Source organism: Spodoptera frugiperda, chromosome 9 (assembly GCF_023101765.2).
Source record: "Spodoptera frugiperda isolate SF20-4 chromosome 9, AGI-APGP_CSIRO_Sfru_2.0, whole genome shotgun sequence".
Taxonomy (NCBI): Eukaryota; Metazoa; Arthropoda; class Insecta; order Lepidoptera; family Noctuidae; genus Spodoptera; species Spodoptera frugiperda.
In genome coordinates, this window is record NC_064220.1 from 8,639,748 (window position 1) to 8,655,820 (window position 16,073).

A 16,073-nucleotide genomic window follows, 5' to 3' on the forward strand; every position below is an offset into this window, starting at 1 on the left:
GAACGGTTCTGTAGCATTAAATCTTTATTACATATAGGTATGGCTACTTCTATTACTTTAAAAAAGAAATCCGATCAGACGCAACATATTTTAACAACAATCCAAAACGATTTTTTATAGCATTGAAGATCTTAAAATTGTGGTTGCACCTATAATATTAGTCTACTTACAAGACCTCATTTGCTTGACCTACCTGTGGTCTCAAGCGTCAGCCCTACGCCTCTGTAGTCCCCAAAGGCATGAGTCGCGACACGGCGTCAAAGCGAAATAGGAAAAGAACATCTAGCAGTGTCGTGGCACGTCAAGTCATATCGATATATCGATAGATAGAGCGGCACCGGTCGATACATGTTCCGCTCGACTAGAGAATAGCTATGTTACACTACAACCGTTTGAAGTTGAGGCTGAAAGCGTTATTTTATATTTTCGAATTTCCAGTTTTCCTGTTTTTAACATGAATAGTCCTTTTTATCGATTGATAGAGTAGTTTAGTCTGTATCGAGATTAAACAAATCGAGTTCATGGAAGCTGAATCGTTATAATACGATTTGCTAATGGAAAAAATGTTTGAAACACATTTTTTACATGAAACAGTGTTGAAAGCGTTTATGAATGTTATTGCTGCACTTTCCAGCGAACCAAACTTAATTTGGACTATCGGATTTATGGAAATAATCGGATAATTTTACACCACAATTTTGGACTTTAGAACTTAGACATTAAAGATTTAAATGCTCAAACTCTAAGCCAAAATTTAGATCAGTATTCTTAGGTACCTCATAACTCTGACTTTCCTAAACCTAAAAACAAACAGATGAAACTCCTAGCTATCCTTCTTCTAACTTGCAAAATATTTATAATCATGTAATTTACGTAACGTAAGCCTTATTAACACTTCAAAAATAAGAATCAATTTTCAAAACCTCAGTCCAAACAAATCTGCCATTAAAAAGTCCCAAACCTCTTTTATGTTCCTCAGTAGGTGTCCTATTGAGCTGCGGTGGTAGTGGTGCAGGAATGGCAGGCGCTGCTGGTGCAGCCGGCAGTCCAGGGTACCACCAGCCTGTAGCCGCCTGACCATTGAACATCCTCAGTTTTTCATAAACACTATCGTTCTGCGCCGACGCCGCTTGCTCCTTTTGCGATGCCAGGTTCCGCAAGACGCGGTTGATTGAAGATACCTGTGGGGAGATTTGGATTAGTATTTTGTGTTAGTTTTTAGGTGGGTGAATGTGGCTCATATTATGATGATTATAATTGTAAGGGATTTATTTGATTTGAGTTGGATTACTTGTCTTTGTATCCGTTATGGGATTGGTAAGATGTTTTATATTCATAAAGCCTGAAAAGTATCATTATACCATATTCAACGTGGTAAAAATCATTTGAAAATTAGCGTTGAAAAGTAAATATTATATTTCCACGAAAACTAAACAGAAACTAAACTGAAACCTGATAATAATTTGGCAGAAAGTTGACTTTATATCATTTTGTTTGTGCTTTTTGTTTTATAACAACAGCTAGTCGGTTTACAACGAGCCTCGTAGAATTCAAGGCTAGGTCGTGAGAAAAGTTGGTGCATCTGATTAGTGAGAAAGATAAAGTAATTACATGAACATTGAGGTTTCAATATGGTAGACACATGTGATGCTTAAGTCAAGATGGCGCTTATAAAGTAGATTTTATTTTTCAAATATATACAACTTAATTGTATATATATATACAACTTAATAATTAATTTTCAATTCGGATCAATAATTGACATAGGGGCAATAGTTAAAGTCAACATTATTTATTTCAAATAGACTGGGCAGGCATTTTTGAACGACAAAGCAAGTATTATTACGTAGGTATAATTTAATTCTAATGAAGCTATTTGCTCGTACCAAAGTGTAGATTCCAATAGAGAAGAACGAGCAAGAAACTCCATAGGTTACTCAATTTTACGTCTATTGCACTAAAATATCTAAATACACAATTCACAGGTAAAATCCTAAGGAAGAACGAGCATCTAATATTTCTTTACAAATTCATAGAATGTGCCTGACTTTGATACTACGTTGTATGTACCTATGTGAACATCTACGTGCCGTAGTTCCAACTCGAAAGTTTCTTTGGCGCAAAAGTTGTGAATGTGTGAATTTCTAACTCTGTTACCTACAGATATGTACCTTGTAGAGGTAGGTATTATGGAGTTTTTAGAGATAGGTTTAGGTTATGATGTGGTAGTATTTGTGGTGCATCTGCTCAGGATTAATGGTCTGATAGTACTTGAACAAGGAGAATGGTATGGACTACAAATATAGGTCTGTAAGGTGGTTTTACCTATAGGTAGACTGTTTGAATTGCTATAAGATGTTGTGTTGAATTGGTTACTACAAGAGTTATTTGAAATGAATCTGAAAGCTTTCTTTGTAATTACCAAAAGGTTTCTATTTAAAACAATGTCAAAATATTAAAATTTTCTTTCAAGTTAAATAAGTAATATAACAGAACAACAACATTACATGTCACCAAACTTGAAGCTCATATTATAACTATTTTTAAACCGACTCCAGGGAGTCAAACTCATAAACACCCGTTAATAACAACGAGTTTAATACATAACCCTGTACACGCTCATTCCCGGCTCCCAAACAACTATCTAATAGGAAATAAATTGCGCTGCGAACCCCACCCTTTTAACTTGCTAACACGTGTAATTTAAAATCTAATATGATTACTAAATTCCAATCGGGAGCCTCAAAGGGACACAGATTAGGGCATCCTCCCCCCTCTGACCGCACCGCACCCCGCAGGGCCTAAAAACCTCAATATCTATCTACTTTCACCGAAAACTACGCATGCGTAAAAACCTAACTCACACAAGTATAAAATTCTATGTATGCCCATTTTAGCACGGGGTACCTATCTACTGCTTGTAGTTATGTTGTCGGCTGGGGCGTCCCCAAGTATAATATCTGTTTCCTTGTTGCCACTGGCAACGGGGAAATGTATTTTTCCCTACGGTCGGGAAATCGGTCGGCGTTCGCGATTACAATGTACGGCTGTTCTTCGCAGCTAGGTATTTTGTTCGTAATCGAAATTTGGAATAGAAAGATGAATGGCTTTGTGAGGAACAGTAGGTAGGTAGGTGCGCCCGATGTGGAAATGTTGAGGTATTTTGTTGGGAGAAATGGGAACGAACATTGTGATTACTCGAAAGAGAATGATTTAAATTAATTCCTATTTTTATATATACAACAAAATAATTTCCTAACTAAATTACTACTTCCATAAAATTCAAATAAGATTCCTAATTCCATTTTCAAAACCACAATTCCAATCAAATCACTATTCAATATCCAACAAACTAAACGAAAAAACTCCAACTACCCACAAACTAAAACTTAAAAATATAAGTGGGTAGGTGGGTATATTCAGCGGAGCTGTACGTCAGATTTAATCCCTTGTACCGCTAATGGAAGATAATGCGCCTATCCAACGTTATAGACATACACACATACATACAACAGCTTATATATGTATATGATGGTGTATAGGTAGCTATATTGAAAAACGGTTTTCGCTTTGTTTCGTATTATAGAACAATGCAACATCATGTCTGGCTTGACCTTTTAAATTCTGAAAGTAGATTGTTGATTTGTCTAGGTAGTGTTTTAGTTATAAGTTAGGTATTAAGTTCTGGTGATTGTGTCGGTTTCTATTCTGGATATAGGGTGGTTCTAATTGGTTTTAAAGACTGTCTTGTTAGTTATTTTCTATTACATTATAAAATGTTTGGCGTATTAGAAATTGTTTTTAGTACATATATTGATTGTGCGTCCTTTTATAGATCTTAGTGGACTTGTTGGAATATATGTTTCATACTTTATATGAGTTAACGCTCTGGATGATGTCACAATGTATACTTGTGAATTTATTAGTTTATCCAAATACATGAAGTAAAATTATGTGGTAAATTCGAATTCATTCTTCATTCGTCTAGGTTTACATACTATAATAAGCGTAGTTTAAAAATATTAATGAAAGTGATTCATTTAATCAAAACGTGTGACAGTTTCCTCTTAAATCGTACGGTACTCTTTCTTAGGAACCGACAAAACCAGTTCTTAATACTTTAAAATGTCAAATTAGAAATTGTTCTCACACTCATCCGTTACTAGTTTAGAATCCAATTACTAAATTCAAATGCACCAATAAGACAACATAAAAACTGGCACTATAATAACGAAAACATTTTGAATTTCGAGCATCGACCTAACCAATAGGAGCGGTGCATTTAAACGCGAATTCTGTTCGTGACAGCCGTACGGCCAATCAGATGGGTACACGGGTAGATTAAAGAGCGTACGTTCCGATTAGAATTTAAAAGGATTTTTTTTTCTATTTATTCTGTGTGCATTTTGTTTGATGTGCCCAGGATGTGATAGGTCAATAGAAATAGACGTTTAATTGTAATAGCATCCAATGAGAAGATACTGAGTTTTAAAATATAGAATTAAACTTATAATATTGCAAAAGACAGCAAGTTCAACATTCACATAAAAATATATCTCAGGTCCATAACAGCAATTCGTTTGAAGTGTTTTCAGTCGCACGAGCGGTTTTTATAAAGCCTAAAAATAAGTAATTCACAAAGATATTACATACCTTAATGGGCTCTAAAAACCTTGTTATCAAATATTCAGATATATTTCATACGAGAAAATTCGTAGAACAAAATATATTATGCTACTAAATCTTTAAAAAGAAAACGTATTATTTAATAATTCAAAACATATTTTCATTCAGACGAAGTCAAAAGTTTTTCTTAAACAAAAAAACTTAGAAAAAAAGCAGCACGTGTCTAACCAAAAATCTGTGAGTTTTTCAAACGAGTATTTTTTTAAAACTACTCACAGATATTTGTTCAGTTGTCATTATTTGAAGAATCGGTCTTTTAATCATGTGTTCTTTTATATTATTACGGTACGATGGACACAGCTGTTGGTTTTTTTCGAAAATAGACCATAAATCTATCTATTATAGAATTTGTTTCGCTAATTGGCTGTTTTGATAGTCGATCTGATGGGGAATTAAATTATGGATACATATTTAAATGTTTTTTTTTGTTCTACTATTGTTAATGGGAATTGAGTCATGAGATTTTATTTGACATACGTTTAGTTTTTAGTCACATACAAATCTTTAATTTTATATAATTATTATTGGTATATTTTTATAAACGTGCATCATTCAAAAAATATCTTTATTGAGAACACAAAAAAAATCAGTAAACGTGGTAATTGAAAATAATTATACCTATCTTGCAAAAATAAAACAATTAACAATTAAAAACCCAAACTAAAGCCAAATATACCTACAAAAAATAAAATAACTAAATCAGCCTCACTCACAATCTTATCTGGGCATAATTTTATTTTTACACGTTTCAAAGTTACGCCCTTTTCGACTCGAGTGAACCGAATTAGTGTCCACCGATGTGTGTAAAGGGTCCAAAACTTTCGGCAGTTTTAGACGACCGGCAATGTGTGCTGCCCGCGTAGGTACGTACACAGGGGTGAAAACGAGATTTTTTAAATATGCACAGCTTTATACTGTCTCATGTTAAAATGGTTTTTATTTTGAAGTAATTATTATGATGAATTTTGATTTGGCAATTGGCTGCTGCGTAACGTGTAGCGGGTTCTACAGGAACGCTTTGTGTGATCCACAAATTGTTGTTTCGGGTCTAGGTCGTGTATGTGAACTAAGGGCAACGTTTGTAAAACACCTAGGACACAGGAGTTGAATTGGTGGATAATATAAGTCATCTATATGATATCGATATCTCATTCATCTCTTAAAGCCTAATTTCACAAAATGTCCGTCAGTATAAACGAAAAAAAATGTCATTAAAACTAACAATGGCGCTCGGTACTGCTCACTAGTAAAACAGGCCTTTAACCAAATGTCGCTGTAATTGGTCCTAATGTTCTTAAAATGTATCTTATCTACGTTAATCTAAATTAAAATGTCTTTAATAAAATATAATTTCTGATATGTACAAATACTTGGCAGGTCCATAAGTCCGGTACTACCGTACATGGTCGGAAACCCGATATGTCTGACACCGCTCAACTTCGTGACAGGCCGTTGTGCGCGTGCGCGACAACACCCTGCGCAGACGCATTGTTATGTTGAAATATTGGGTTGATTTATTTGTTACATTGAGTTTAAATGTTGGTCGACAGAAATTGAATATTATTGTTACTTTTTTATTGATTGATAATTTAGTAGACATGATAATTCGCAAAAGGTATTTTTAGGACATTTGTATTTATAAATGTCTAGATAAAAATTTTAACTAAGTCTTTCCAACCAACGATATTTACAAAACATAAAACAAAAAAAAATATAAGGCGCAAAGCCTTTTAAAACAAACGGAACGAACTAGCCCGAGTCTATAATTAAGTACAAAGATAAACATCTAACTCGTAATATCTAATTAAAAGCGAGCATATTATATCAAGTTTCGCGACCAGCGATAGTGTCTAGTGATCGTTTCTGAACGCGGGCGATCTCCCGTCACTATGACAGTTGACAGGTGTCACGGGCAGGGCCGCCAACATTAAAATGTGGTATTATTTTATTTCATGTGAGAATCGTTCATCATGAGCCGTGTCGTGTATGTTTATGAGAGCAGACATTGGATGTAAGGATGCAAGTTTGTCTTTAGAAATTAGATAAAAAATTAATACTGATGTTGACTTTAAAACTATTAAAGCTACAGACATCGATTTAGTATTCATTCATAGCTATGCTTTTCTTATGCATACCCAAATCCGAAATCAAAATACGTATAACAATACCCAAATAACAATCAATTTCTAATAACATACGGCTATAAAAATAATCGTCACTAGAATACAATCAGAGAGAAATTGACAATTAATAGTATAATAACCAGATAGAACCACTTGGCAGCCCTCAGTTGTGTTGTGATGCTTCGGTGCACCTCATTACCCAGACCACGAACATGGCAATAGATCATCCAGCGAATGATAGTGCTAAGATCCTCACGTTGGTGGTCCGTAACAGAAAAAAAAAATGTTAGAAAATCGTCTTTTACGCGGTTAATCGAATTTGTTCGGTGTTACGATCGATCATCGATTTCGATCAGCTCAGATTTTGATCGGATTCTGTGAGCTTCGAGCTGTTTTATCGACACCAAAATGGAGTTAGTCCTTTAAGAGAAAAATGACACGTGTTTTTAACAGGATAGGTGAAATTTCTAGCGCTTTTTCATTCATACACGAATTTTAGTTTTAGGATGGGTGCCTAGTCTTTCTTACAAATTTACTGAATAGCTATTCTATTTTGATGTTTCAACAATGCCTGTATTAGTACAAAAACCCCTTAAACTTTTAAAAGTGTGTCAAGTTTTATGAAAATTTTAAATTCAAGATGTTTCAAATATTACGGCAAATTCTTCGCACTTTGTTAAGAACAAGATTTACTTAACTTGTTCTATAAATAGTTTCAATACAAGACAGAATTACGAGTACGGGTCTTAATTAAAAGTGAAAGCGAAGTACGAATTGCACAAATAGTAAGAACTTAATCACCTAAGCGATCTCTCCCCAAAAAGGCATACAAAAGAAACATCCTCATTGAATGGAAATCCGTGTACCATTAATCTATCCACTTTTCCATGACCATTCACCATCAAACCCATACCAAAGGTATCTTCACAAAAACCATTACTATGAATACAAATACCCATGCAGGAAGGGGTCCTCATCCCCTAGAATTACTATTAGTATTATCTATAAACATTTTAACGTACACGGTTAACCCGCGGAGACCCGAGTTCGATTCCCCGGTGAAAAGCGATTGTAGGGTGCGGTTGTAGGGGCGATTTTTTGCAATTCTCTTAGGGCGCACAGATTGGGGCGGTCTGTCTCAGTTCATTATGGATGTTAAGTTGTTGTCGGTGATTTGGATTGAAGTGGGTTTTTTGGTGTTGAAAATGTGGATAGTTTTTGCGATGTATGCTCTGCATTTGATCCAAACATTTGTTTGGTTAAGCAAAGAAAATAAAATGACGTTTTATAACTAACGATTTTGATAAAATATCATTATGATCTTTAAGTTATACTTGAAACATTTTAGAAATCTTTCAAAAAACAGTATTTTGTGTGCTTTAGATAATCTTTAAAATAATAAATAGAAATAGATAACTTGTACAATTCATAATCAGACAAATCTTGATACTCATTATGGGACCGAGTACAGTCCCCTGAGGGACGCCTGTTAAAGTACCGAATATGTCACAGAACGCAGTGTAAGTGAGAGTAACAGTGTGTGACAAAGGGCTGTGGGGACCATTGTCCTTGTTTTAAATACCGTATTGTAATCGAAAATAATTGCTGGATCAATTTCTACTTGTATATTTGTATGTGGTTATGGCATTGGGCTTAGTTAGTTTATAGAAAAAAAATGGTTTAGTCATAGTATTTGTGCTTTATTAGTAAGCATAATAGGGCAAAAATATAACTATAATAATTGTTGCATCAGAGTGGTTTACAAACATTAAATACTGATGGTGCCAGATTATTGAAAAATATCTATAAAAAACATTTTTTTGATAGAAATTTTAAGTACCCATTTAAAGAACGTCAACAATAGGAAAAATATATAAATGTGAGTTATTGTAACTATAAACTGTATACAAGCCTACAATGTAACCCATATAACATTGAAAAAAAAAACGTAAACGCGTCATCCTTCGACACTTTAACCAAAACTGAACTTAAATGTGTCTCCAATTACAAGAGTATTGCGTGTAAACGAAAACGAGAATGTTCATACGCCACATAATACGTACGAAGCCTCCGAAATGCCTCACAGTAGCGTTTCGGCGGTGTCAAGTTCCCGGGCTAATTCTGACAGCTACAACTTCGGTAGTTTATAAATTATTTTCAACTTAACGAGACTTTCATTGTGTTTATGTTTGCAGTTATTTCTAGACATAGGCATTTTCGTAGGAGTTTACGTTTCATGTGAATAGGGTAGATGACATTTTTTTTATGTCCGCCTTGTAGTATATTTTTTAAATATTAGACACGTATTTTTCATTTTTTACAGAAACAAATACTTTCGAAGATATATCGATTTGAAATATTGCGTAATGTTACTTTTGAGTACGTTTTATACTTAATAGTGACGTAGTTAGCTCCCACTCCTAAACTTTGACACGTTTTATGTAAGCATTGTTATCTTATACGACAAAAAAAAAAATGAAAAAACGTGTTTCATATTTTTTCATTACCTGACGGACTAAATAGATTTTTAATTTTCATACCCTGTCATCATCCCTATTATTTAGATATTAATTAAAGTAGTGTACTGATTTTTTGTTAAGGAAATGTTTGGTTGGCGTTGTTTTTATAACATTTACTACTATTTATTTAAATGATGAGCGTTTGTTCTGAATAAAAATTCGTTCTCGCTACGTTCGATCTAGTTTCAACAAATCGACAGAATCAGCCGCCTCGGCGCGCTTCGCTCGATCGAACTCATGAATTCTAAATTTAAATTAGATGTCTCCAAATCGTATTTAACGGTCCTTGAGCGCAACTGTTGATTGCCGATGTTTGCCGCTTTCGTGTTCTGCGGTTTCGAGACATTGTTTTCGTTTTTTTTTCAATTATTTTTGTATTGATTTTTATATTGAAGCTGAAATGTAATCCTGTGTCTTCTATTTAAGCTTCAGTAATGAATATAATGTATAATTTTAGGATAGAATTTTAAACTATTTTGTATCTAGTGTTCCAAGCTATTAACTTATTTATATTAATGAAATTATTCAAAACAATGTCCGTGTTGCTTGTATACTACATAAAGTGATTCCCTTTCCCCTCTATAAAATACCCTTACATTACCATAAATATCAGTGGACTTAAAACCGTCAATTTCTATGCCATCATAAGCAGTTGACGTTAATCCGCGAGACAAGGGCAGCGATACAACTCGCTGCAGATCCTTACAGCATAACCACAAGTGTGAAAGAGATATCGAATATTCTGTGCATTCACGCGTAAACGTGGAATTATTGTATAGCGCCCTGGGAGAAAAGCGGCCTAAGTATGCGGCGCTCTTTTGAGAATTTGTTTTCAGCAATTGAGTAATTTTCATAAGTAATGAATACCTATGTAAGTACACCTATTGCCTTAAGTTGTTTCGTTTGATGTCGAAATATAAAGCTTTAGTCTGGAATAAAAGTTTCTCAAAGTTATTTTTTTGAAGTTTTCTTACAAAACTCGTGTGTCTAAGAAACAGAACTGTTATTTTTATCTGTTGTATATTTCGAGTCTATACTTTTAATTGTATCTTGAAAATTGCCGCGTTTATATTTAAGACCCTTAATGTTATTCGCAGAGTACAGTGGCGTGCCGATAAAATAGCACCTGATATGCAAATCCTCGATATTCAACTAAGAATATTCCCAGTAAGCGGCGGGCTGCGGCGGTGCCGACGTCACATAAGCCTCTCTGACACTTGTACACTTACACCGTTCTGCCGCCGAGCCATAATCGATTGTTCCACGTATTTTTGTCCGCTTTTAGTTGGTAAGAAACATCACGCCCATTCGACCGTTATGACTAGGCAGCGGAACGCACGACATATATCTGTCCCACTCTAACACGTGTGTGGACCTATTGGCTTGTCCCTTTCACCTATTTGCCCAGTGGGCCGAGTGCGTAGGTACGACAGTCATAAAAATAGCCCCTTTGGCGCCGAATCTTCTAGGGGTATTCGGTATTTCGATTTTGTGTCCTCTTGTTACGTAGGGTGGATAATGTAGGTATTTTTATGATTAGTTATAGGTACGGCTTTATGTAGCAGACAGTCTGATATACTTGGGATTCAAAGAGGAATTTCTTAGCTTTATAGACAACGAGTCTGTTACTGTCTGACTTTAACGTAGTGTATTTGGATTTATTGTGGCTTTTATTGTTTTGAAATCTTGTTTAGATGAACAATTCTTTAATATAAAGATGGTTTGAAGAAAACAATGGGTGTTTCAATGGGTAATTTTGCACCTTTTATGTCAATAGGTTGATAAATCCCCTGTAGATAATGTAATATATCCACAAAACCAACATTTTCGATTGTCAACGCTCGAGGGTACAGAAAGTTTTTTTTTCTTTGGCATTGTGTCGCCAAGTGTTTACTTTGTGTCACGGATCGTGATCACAAAACATTATATTTTCGATTGTGACATTATTAACAGAAAAATTAGTTTGATGTCAGTGAATGCCACGCGAGTTTTTTTTAAACCAAATTCCTTACTTACATCTGCAATTAGTTGCTTCTTTTTTTACCAATTTTAACCAAATCAATGACAGTAGTTGTCTTAGTGACGTTTGCGTTAATACAAAATTCGCGGTTTCATTTTTCTATTTTTTTTCTAGATTTCCTCAACCTATTATTTTATCAAAACAAAAAAAAATGTCTGCTAATATAGTCTTATTGTTAGTTGATTCCCTATCATAACTTGAACGTGTAGATTCTTAAAAAATACAAAATTTTCACTTTGTTATTTTTTACCATGATTGGCCGGGCAGATGTTGCAGCCGTCAGGTTCGATTACCGAGCATGTCACTTCACCAATGGCTTTATTTTATATCTTGTACGTGATATTTTTGCAGGGAATCGAGGTTTTTATATTTTTTTTACTCCTCTCATTAATTGCTGGGTTGAATGTTGCCGTGTCTCGTTACTCTACATGGATTTTGTAATGTTTTTGTAATTGCAACTCGGTGGTTTTACATTTTTTATTTTAGTTTCCTATGGCCTAGATAAAGTTTAAATTGCACACGTGTTCTTAGTTTTCAACTAAAAATAATCTTCTAGATTTGTTTTAGTTTTGGATTTTGTTTAAAGTATTGTCAATACGTACCTATCATAATACTTTTTGTAGATAACTTTGATGAAGTTAAAAGTAGGAAGGTAAGTATTATTGCAGGGATTAATAGTCTATCTTTTTCTATTCTTAACATTTCTTTGAGCACTCAATATTATCAGAACACAATTCAGCATTCAATTTGTTATTGACATAAAAGTTGACAGAACTAATAGCAAAAATGGAATGGAAAAATTTATGAACTGTCCGTATAATAGGGAGTATTTGTATGGGTCCATACAAAAACCTAATAAAACGGCATCAAACATACCGAAGTAAAATTTTATAAGCCATCATCAATAACAGAACGGACCGTTTGTGAACACAGGCCATCTTGAAAAGATTTCGGACAATGGGCCCGCGTCCGTCCGAAACATATGGTCCTAAAATGTAAAATTGCGAAATTGGATTAAAAGGAGAATTGTTGTCACCGAACTTTGTCCAGATTATTTTGATGGGCTGCACAATGGGCACTTGGGCATATGTTTTTGAATTTTTAATAAGATAGATCGAATTGCCAATAATATTTTGACGTTGTTGTTAGTTGTTCGTGTGGGATGATTGTAACAGCGTGATTGACGTGTCAACGTATCTGTTCTGAGTGGTATCTATCACTCATTGTTATTTTTATTATTAGAATAATCTAATTCATTATTTAATTTAGCCGTAACCATGTCGAACGATACAAAGATTTTTAGTTTCAAAACGAGCTTAGAAGTAGTTAATATCAAATCACTGTTGACTAAAAGTAATTCTTAGATCAACATGTATCACATTTAAGTGAAGCTACAAAGCTTTTTGTAGGCTAGTCATAGGCATCACCCATGAAGAAACAGATATTCATCTTCTGTATAGGACTTAGGCACAAGTAATTTGGCACTTACGTAAATATTATTTTAGTCGCCTTCTCTAAATAACAATAGAACGTTGATCAATTTCCAAGAACAGTACTAGAGCTATCTTACAGTTTATTTATAGACAAGTTTTGTTTCTAGATGGAAATCAATTTATAAGAGGTTTTAATGATACTACAGAGTACTTTATGACTGAAGTGGAACTTGTTGAAGTATCTGATTAGATATGTGTAGATAAAGATGATGATAATGAGTTTTCTCAAACTGTCTTTAATGATGCACTTTAAGGTGTAATTCTTGATCCAGTAAAATTAATATTAGAGGCTTTTTACGATAGTACTGAATTAAGGACTCATGTTAAAGTAGACTTAGTAAATATAGAAAAAGGTACTCACACTAGGAATGTTGTCATTATTGCACACGTTTTCGCTGAGCAGACGATCCCTGATCTCCCACGCGAAGATTGAGGGGCACTCCCTCTTGTAGTCAGCTATCTTCTGGACCACTGGAGTCGTGGCCACTCTCGGTTTAGACCCGCCAATCGCTCGGGGCTTTATTGACCCCGTCTCGTAATATCTGCGTGCAAAGCTGAATTTAGTTTGGAAAATGAAAAGTACAAATGAGCTATTAGTTTTTTGCTCAAGGATTCTATTTTTGTTCGTTAGTTTTTGTGTTTTGGTCTAGTTTGTGGTGGTTAGTAGGTCGATTTGTTTGTTGTGAGATTTTAGTTTGTTATCATGGTTTAGTGTTTTTAAACCATCCAACCATCCACCAGTGAATTTCATGTTTATGTTTTGTGAATGAATTAATTGTATTGAATCCAGAAGGAGCTGATAATCCGCTGCTGATCATAATGGTACTGATTTAGTCATACATGTTAGTTTAAACAGCTGTAAATAAACAAACGATTGAAACTATACACTATTACCAAGCATTATTAACGTACTAAAATTATTCGGTTTACCAAAAACTATTTAAAAAAATTGTTTACATTTTTTATCATACCAACGACAGTTTTTCTAATCTACTTCCTACAAAATATTCTTAACAACAGCAAAAACAACTACCAAACCTACAATTATTACTACAAATTATCTAAACATCCCCATTCAACTAAAATACTATTAAACCGCCATTACAAACATAATCTCTAGCTTCCCCTTAACTTCAAGTACCTATACAAAACGTTGCCAAATTCTGTTTGATTGTCCTCCCTTAACATCGCCGTAAATTATACCTTCTGTTGATGATGGTAAGGTTTTTAATTCCCTGTCTTGTGTGGGGTTTGGGACTTGGGTATCGGATGTACTTGAAACATGTATTGTTATGAGATAGACATGTGTCGATATTTCGGATCTTGATTCGAATGTGTTAGTATTGACGGCAGATGGAGGTAGGATTGTTGTGGAGTTCAATGTTAATACCCTTTGTTGTAGGTTAAAAGTTTTGGAATTGGCTAAAGATGATACTGATGACGGAGAAAATGCAATAGCGTACCGTGTAGTACATTGCGAGAAGAACATTGACATCGGTAGGAATGCATACATCTGAAGGAATAAATACCTTAATATGCAAAAGCAAACAATTTTAAATAACACATGCAGCAAAAAAAGAACAAAAACAGATCTAGATAAAATGAATAATCGATGAATAATGATAATAATCATTAGAATAAAACAGCAAAAATGTTAACAAGGCACAAAGTTCTCTAAACTTGCGTATTTTAATTAAAAAGAAATATCTACATGGTGGTTAGACGCAAAATCAAACAAAGCATTTAGAAAACCGTTATATAATAATAACCATAGTTCCAGTGGCAACAAATAACAAACAGAACGATTATCGAAATTGTCATCAATGATATATTTATTTAGGCGTGCTCGATAAGCATTTACCGCGTTTTTGGGTCCCCATCGACTTGTAATCGTTTTCGCCTTGGGCGATTTTCGCAAAGGGCGTTTTGGAGGGAGTTCACTGGTTTTTAATTGAGAACTTTAAGTTCGACGAACTTTGATTATGTGTTGTGCTTTTGGTAAACAGTGGTTAAAAGAGGGCTTTATGGGTGAGGTAAATAATTGGGAGATTTGTAAAAATTAAAGGTTTGAAAATTGTTCTGAGTTTGGATTTTAATGTATTGAGAATGGAGAAAAGATTTATTGTATTGCTAAAACGGTTATTGTATTGCTGTTTACTAGTTACTTCAGGGTTTCAAAGACGTGTCTCTTAAGTGACTTGTAACTATTTGATCCCTCACGAAATAACGTGTTTTTGTCAGCATAATCATAATTCACTAGTGCCATCAACAAAGATATAAATGTGCTGTAACCAAATTGTAATTGCAGTTTGTAATAAAACCTCGATAATTAAATATACATTATGGAAAAGCAAACTTTGATCAAGTAACTAAATTGTTGGCCACAAACGCAACAGAAATTGCAAACAAATTGTCGCCAAACCGAGCAATTACTGCATCAAACAATAATAAATTGATCGAAATCAGTGCCGTTCATCCCACAACGTTGCGGTGACTCGACCAATGCAAATTCATTGTTTCAACTCCATTGCTTGTTCCTCAGAACGATACCAATATTTCAATCCATTTTGAGTACTCAATGGATGCGTTAATGCAAACATTAATGTACTTCATCAGGGGTTTGTAGATTAGAGTGCAGATAGGCTCGGGGGCAACGAATAAGTACTTATCTGAGATTGTTTTTGAAGTGGTTATTTAAACGTAACCGAATTACGTGCGCCCTATTGAGAGCGCGTCACGGGGAGCTCTTACTAAAAATTGCATTTTAACATAAAGCTGTTAGATCGTCTATTATTGTTACCTTTTCCAACTGTAGCAACTTCAACTCTTTTGTCTCGTTATCTTGATTTTGGTCTTTAATTAGCATCAAATAAGGTTTATCCTTGATCTACAAGTTTCCCTAGATACAGAGAATTGCCGTCAAATGTGAGTGAACAGCGGGACCTCTTCTTAATTAGGAGTCCCGCTACGCTTGCCCTTCTGTGTGAGCCCTAAGGAACACTTTTCAACCCCTTTCGTATAGTAATTGGCACGATAAGAATGTCCAGGGGTGTGTGAGAACGATATAGGCACTTGCAGCCGGCTTGGTATTGCCGGAAAATGGATAAATATTTTTGGTTTTTGTTTTATTACAAAAATATGACTATTTGCCCCAAGACTTGAATAGTGCAATTTGAAATCCTATAGGTTTCATTGTTTCATCAGTGTCTCATCTTATAAGTATCTATTACAA

At 34.5% G+C, this 16,073-nt stretch overlaps 1 protein-coding gene across 11 annotated transcripts in view; it reads right to left on the reverse strand.

Moving 5' to 3' along the window:
• LOC118271176 (paired box protein Pax-6) overlaps positions 1-16,073 on the reverse strand; it is a 57,976-nt gene that overhangs the window by 19,313 nt on the left and 22,590 nt on the right. For 7 of the 11 annotated variants that reach the window (XM_035587132.2, XM_035587134.2, XM_050695900.1 and 4 more), the window contains 2 exons: positions 13,203-13,395; positions 962-1,181 (listed from right to left, as the gene is read on the reverse strand). In XM_035587132.2, the coding sequence (XP_035443025.1) occupies positions 962-1,181; positions 13,203-13,395 (413 nt within the window). The remainder of the gene's footprint in view (positions 1-961; positions 1,182-13,202; positions 13,396-16,073) is intronic. The other 4 variants (XM_035587135.2, XM_035587139.2, XM_035587133.2 and 1 more) reach the window with 1 other exon arrangement.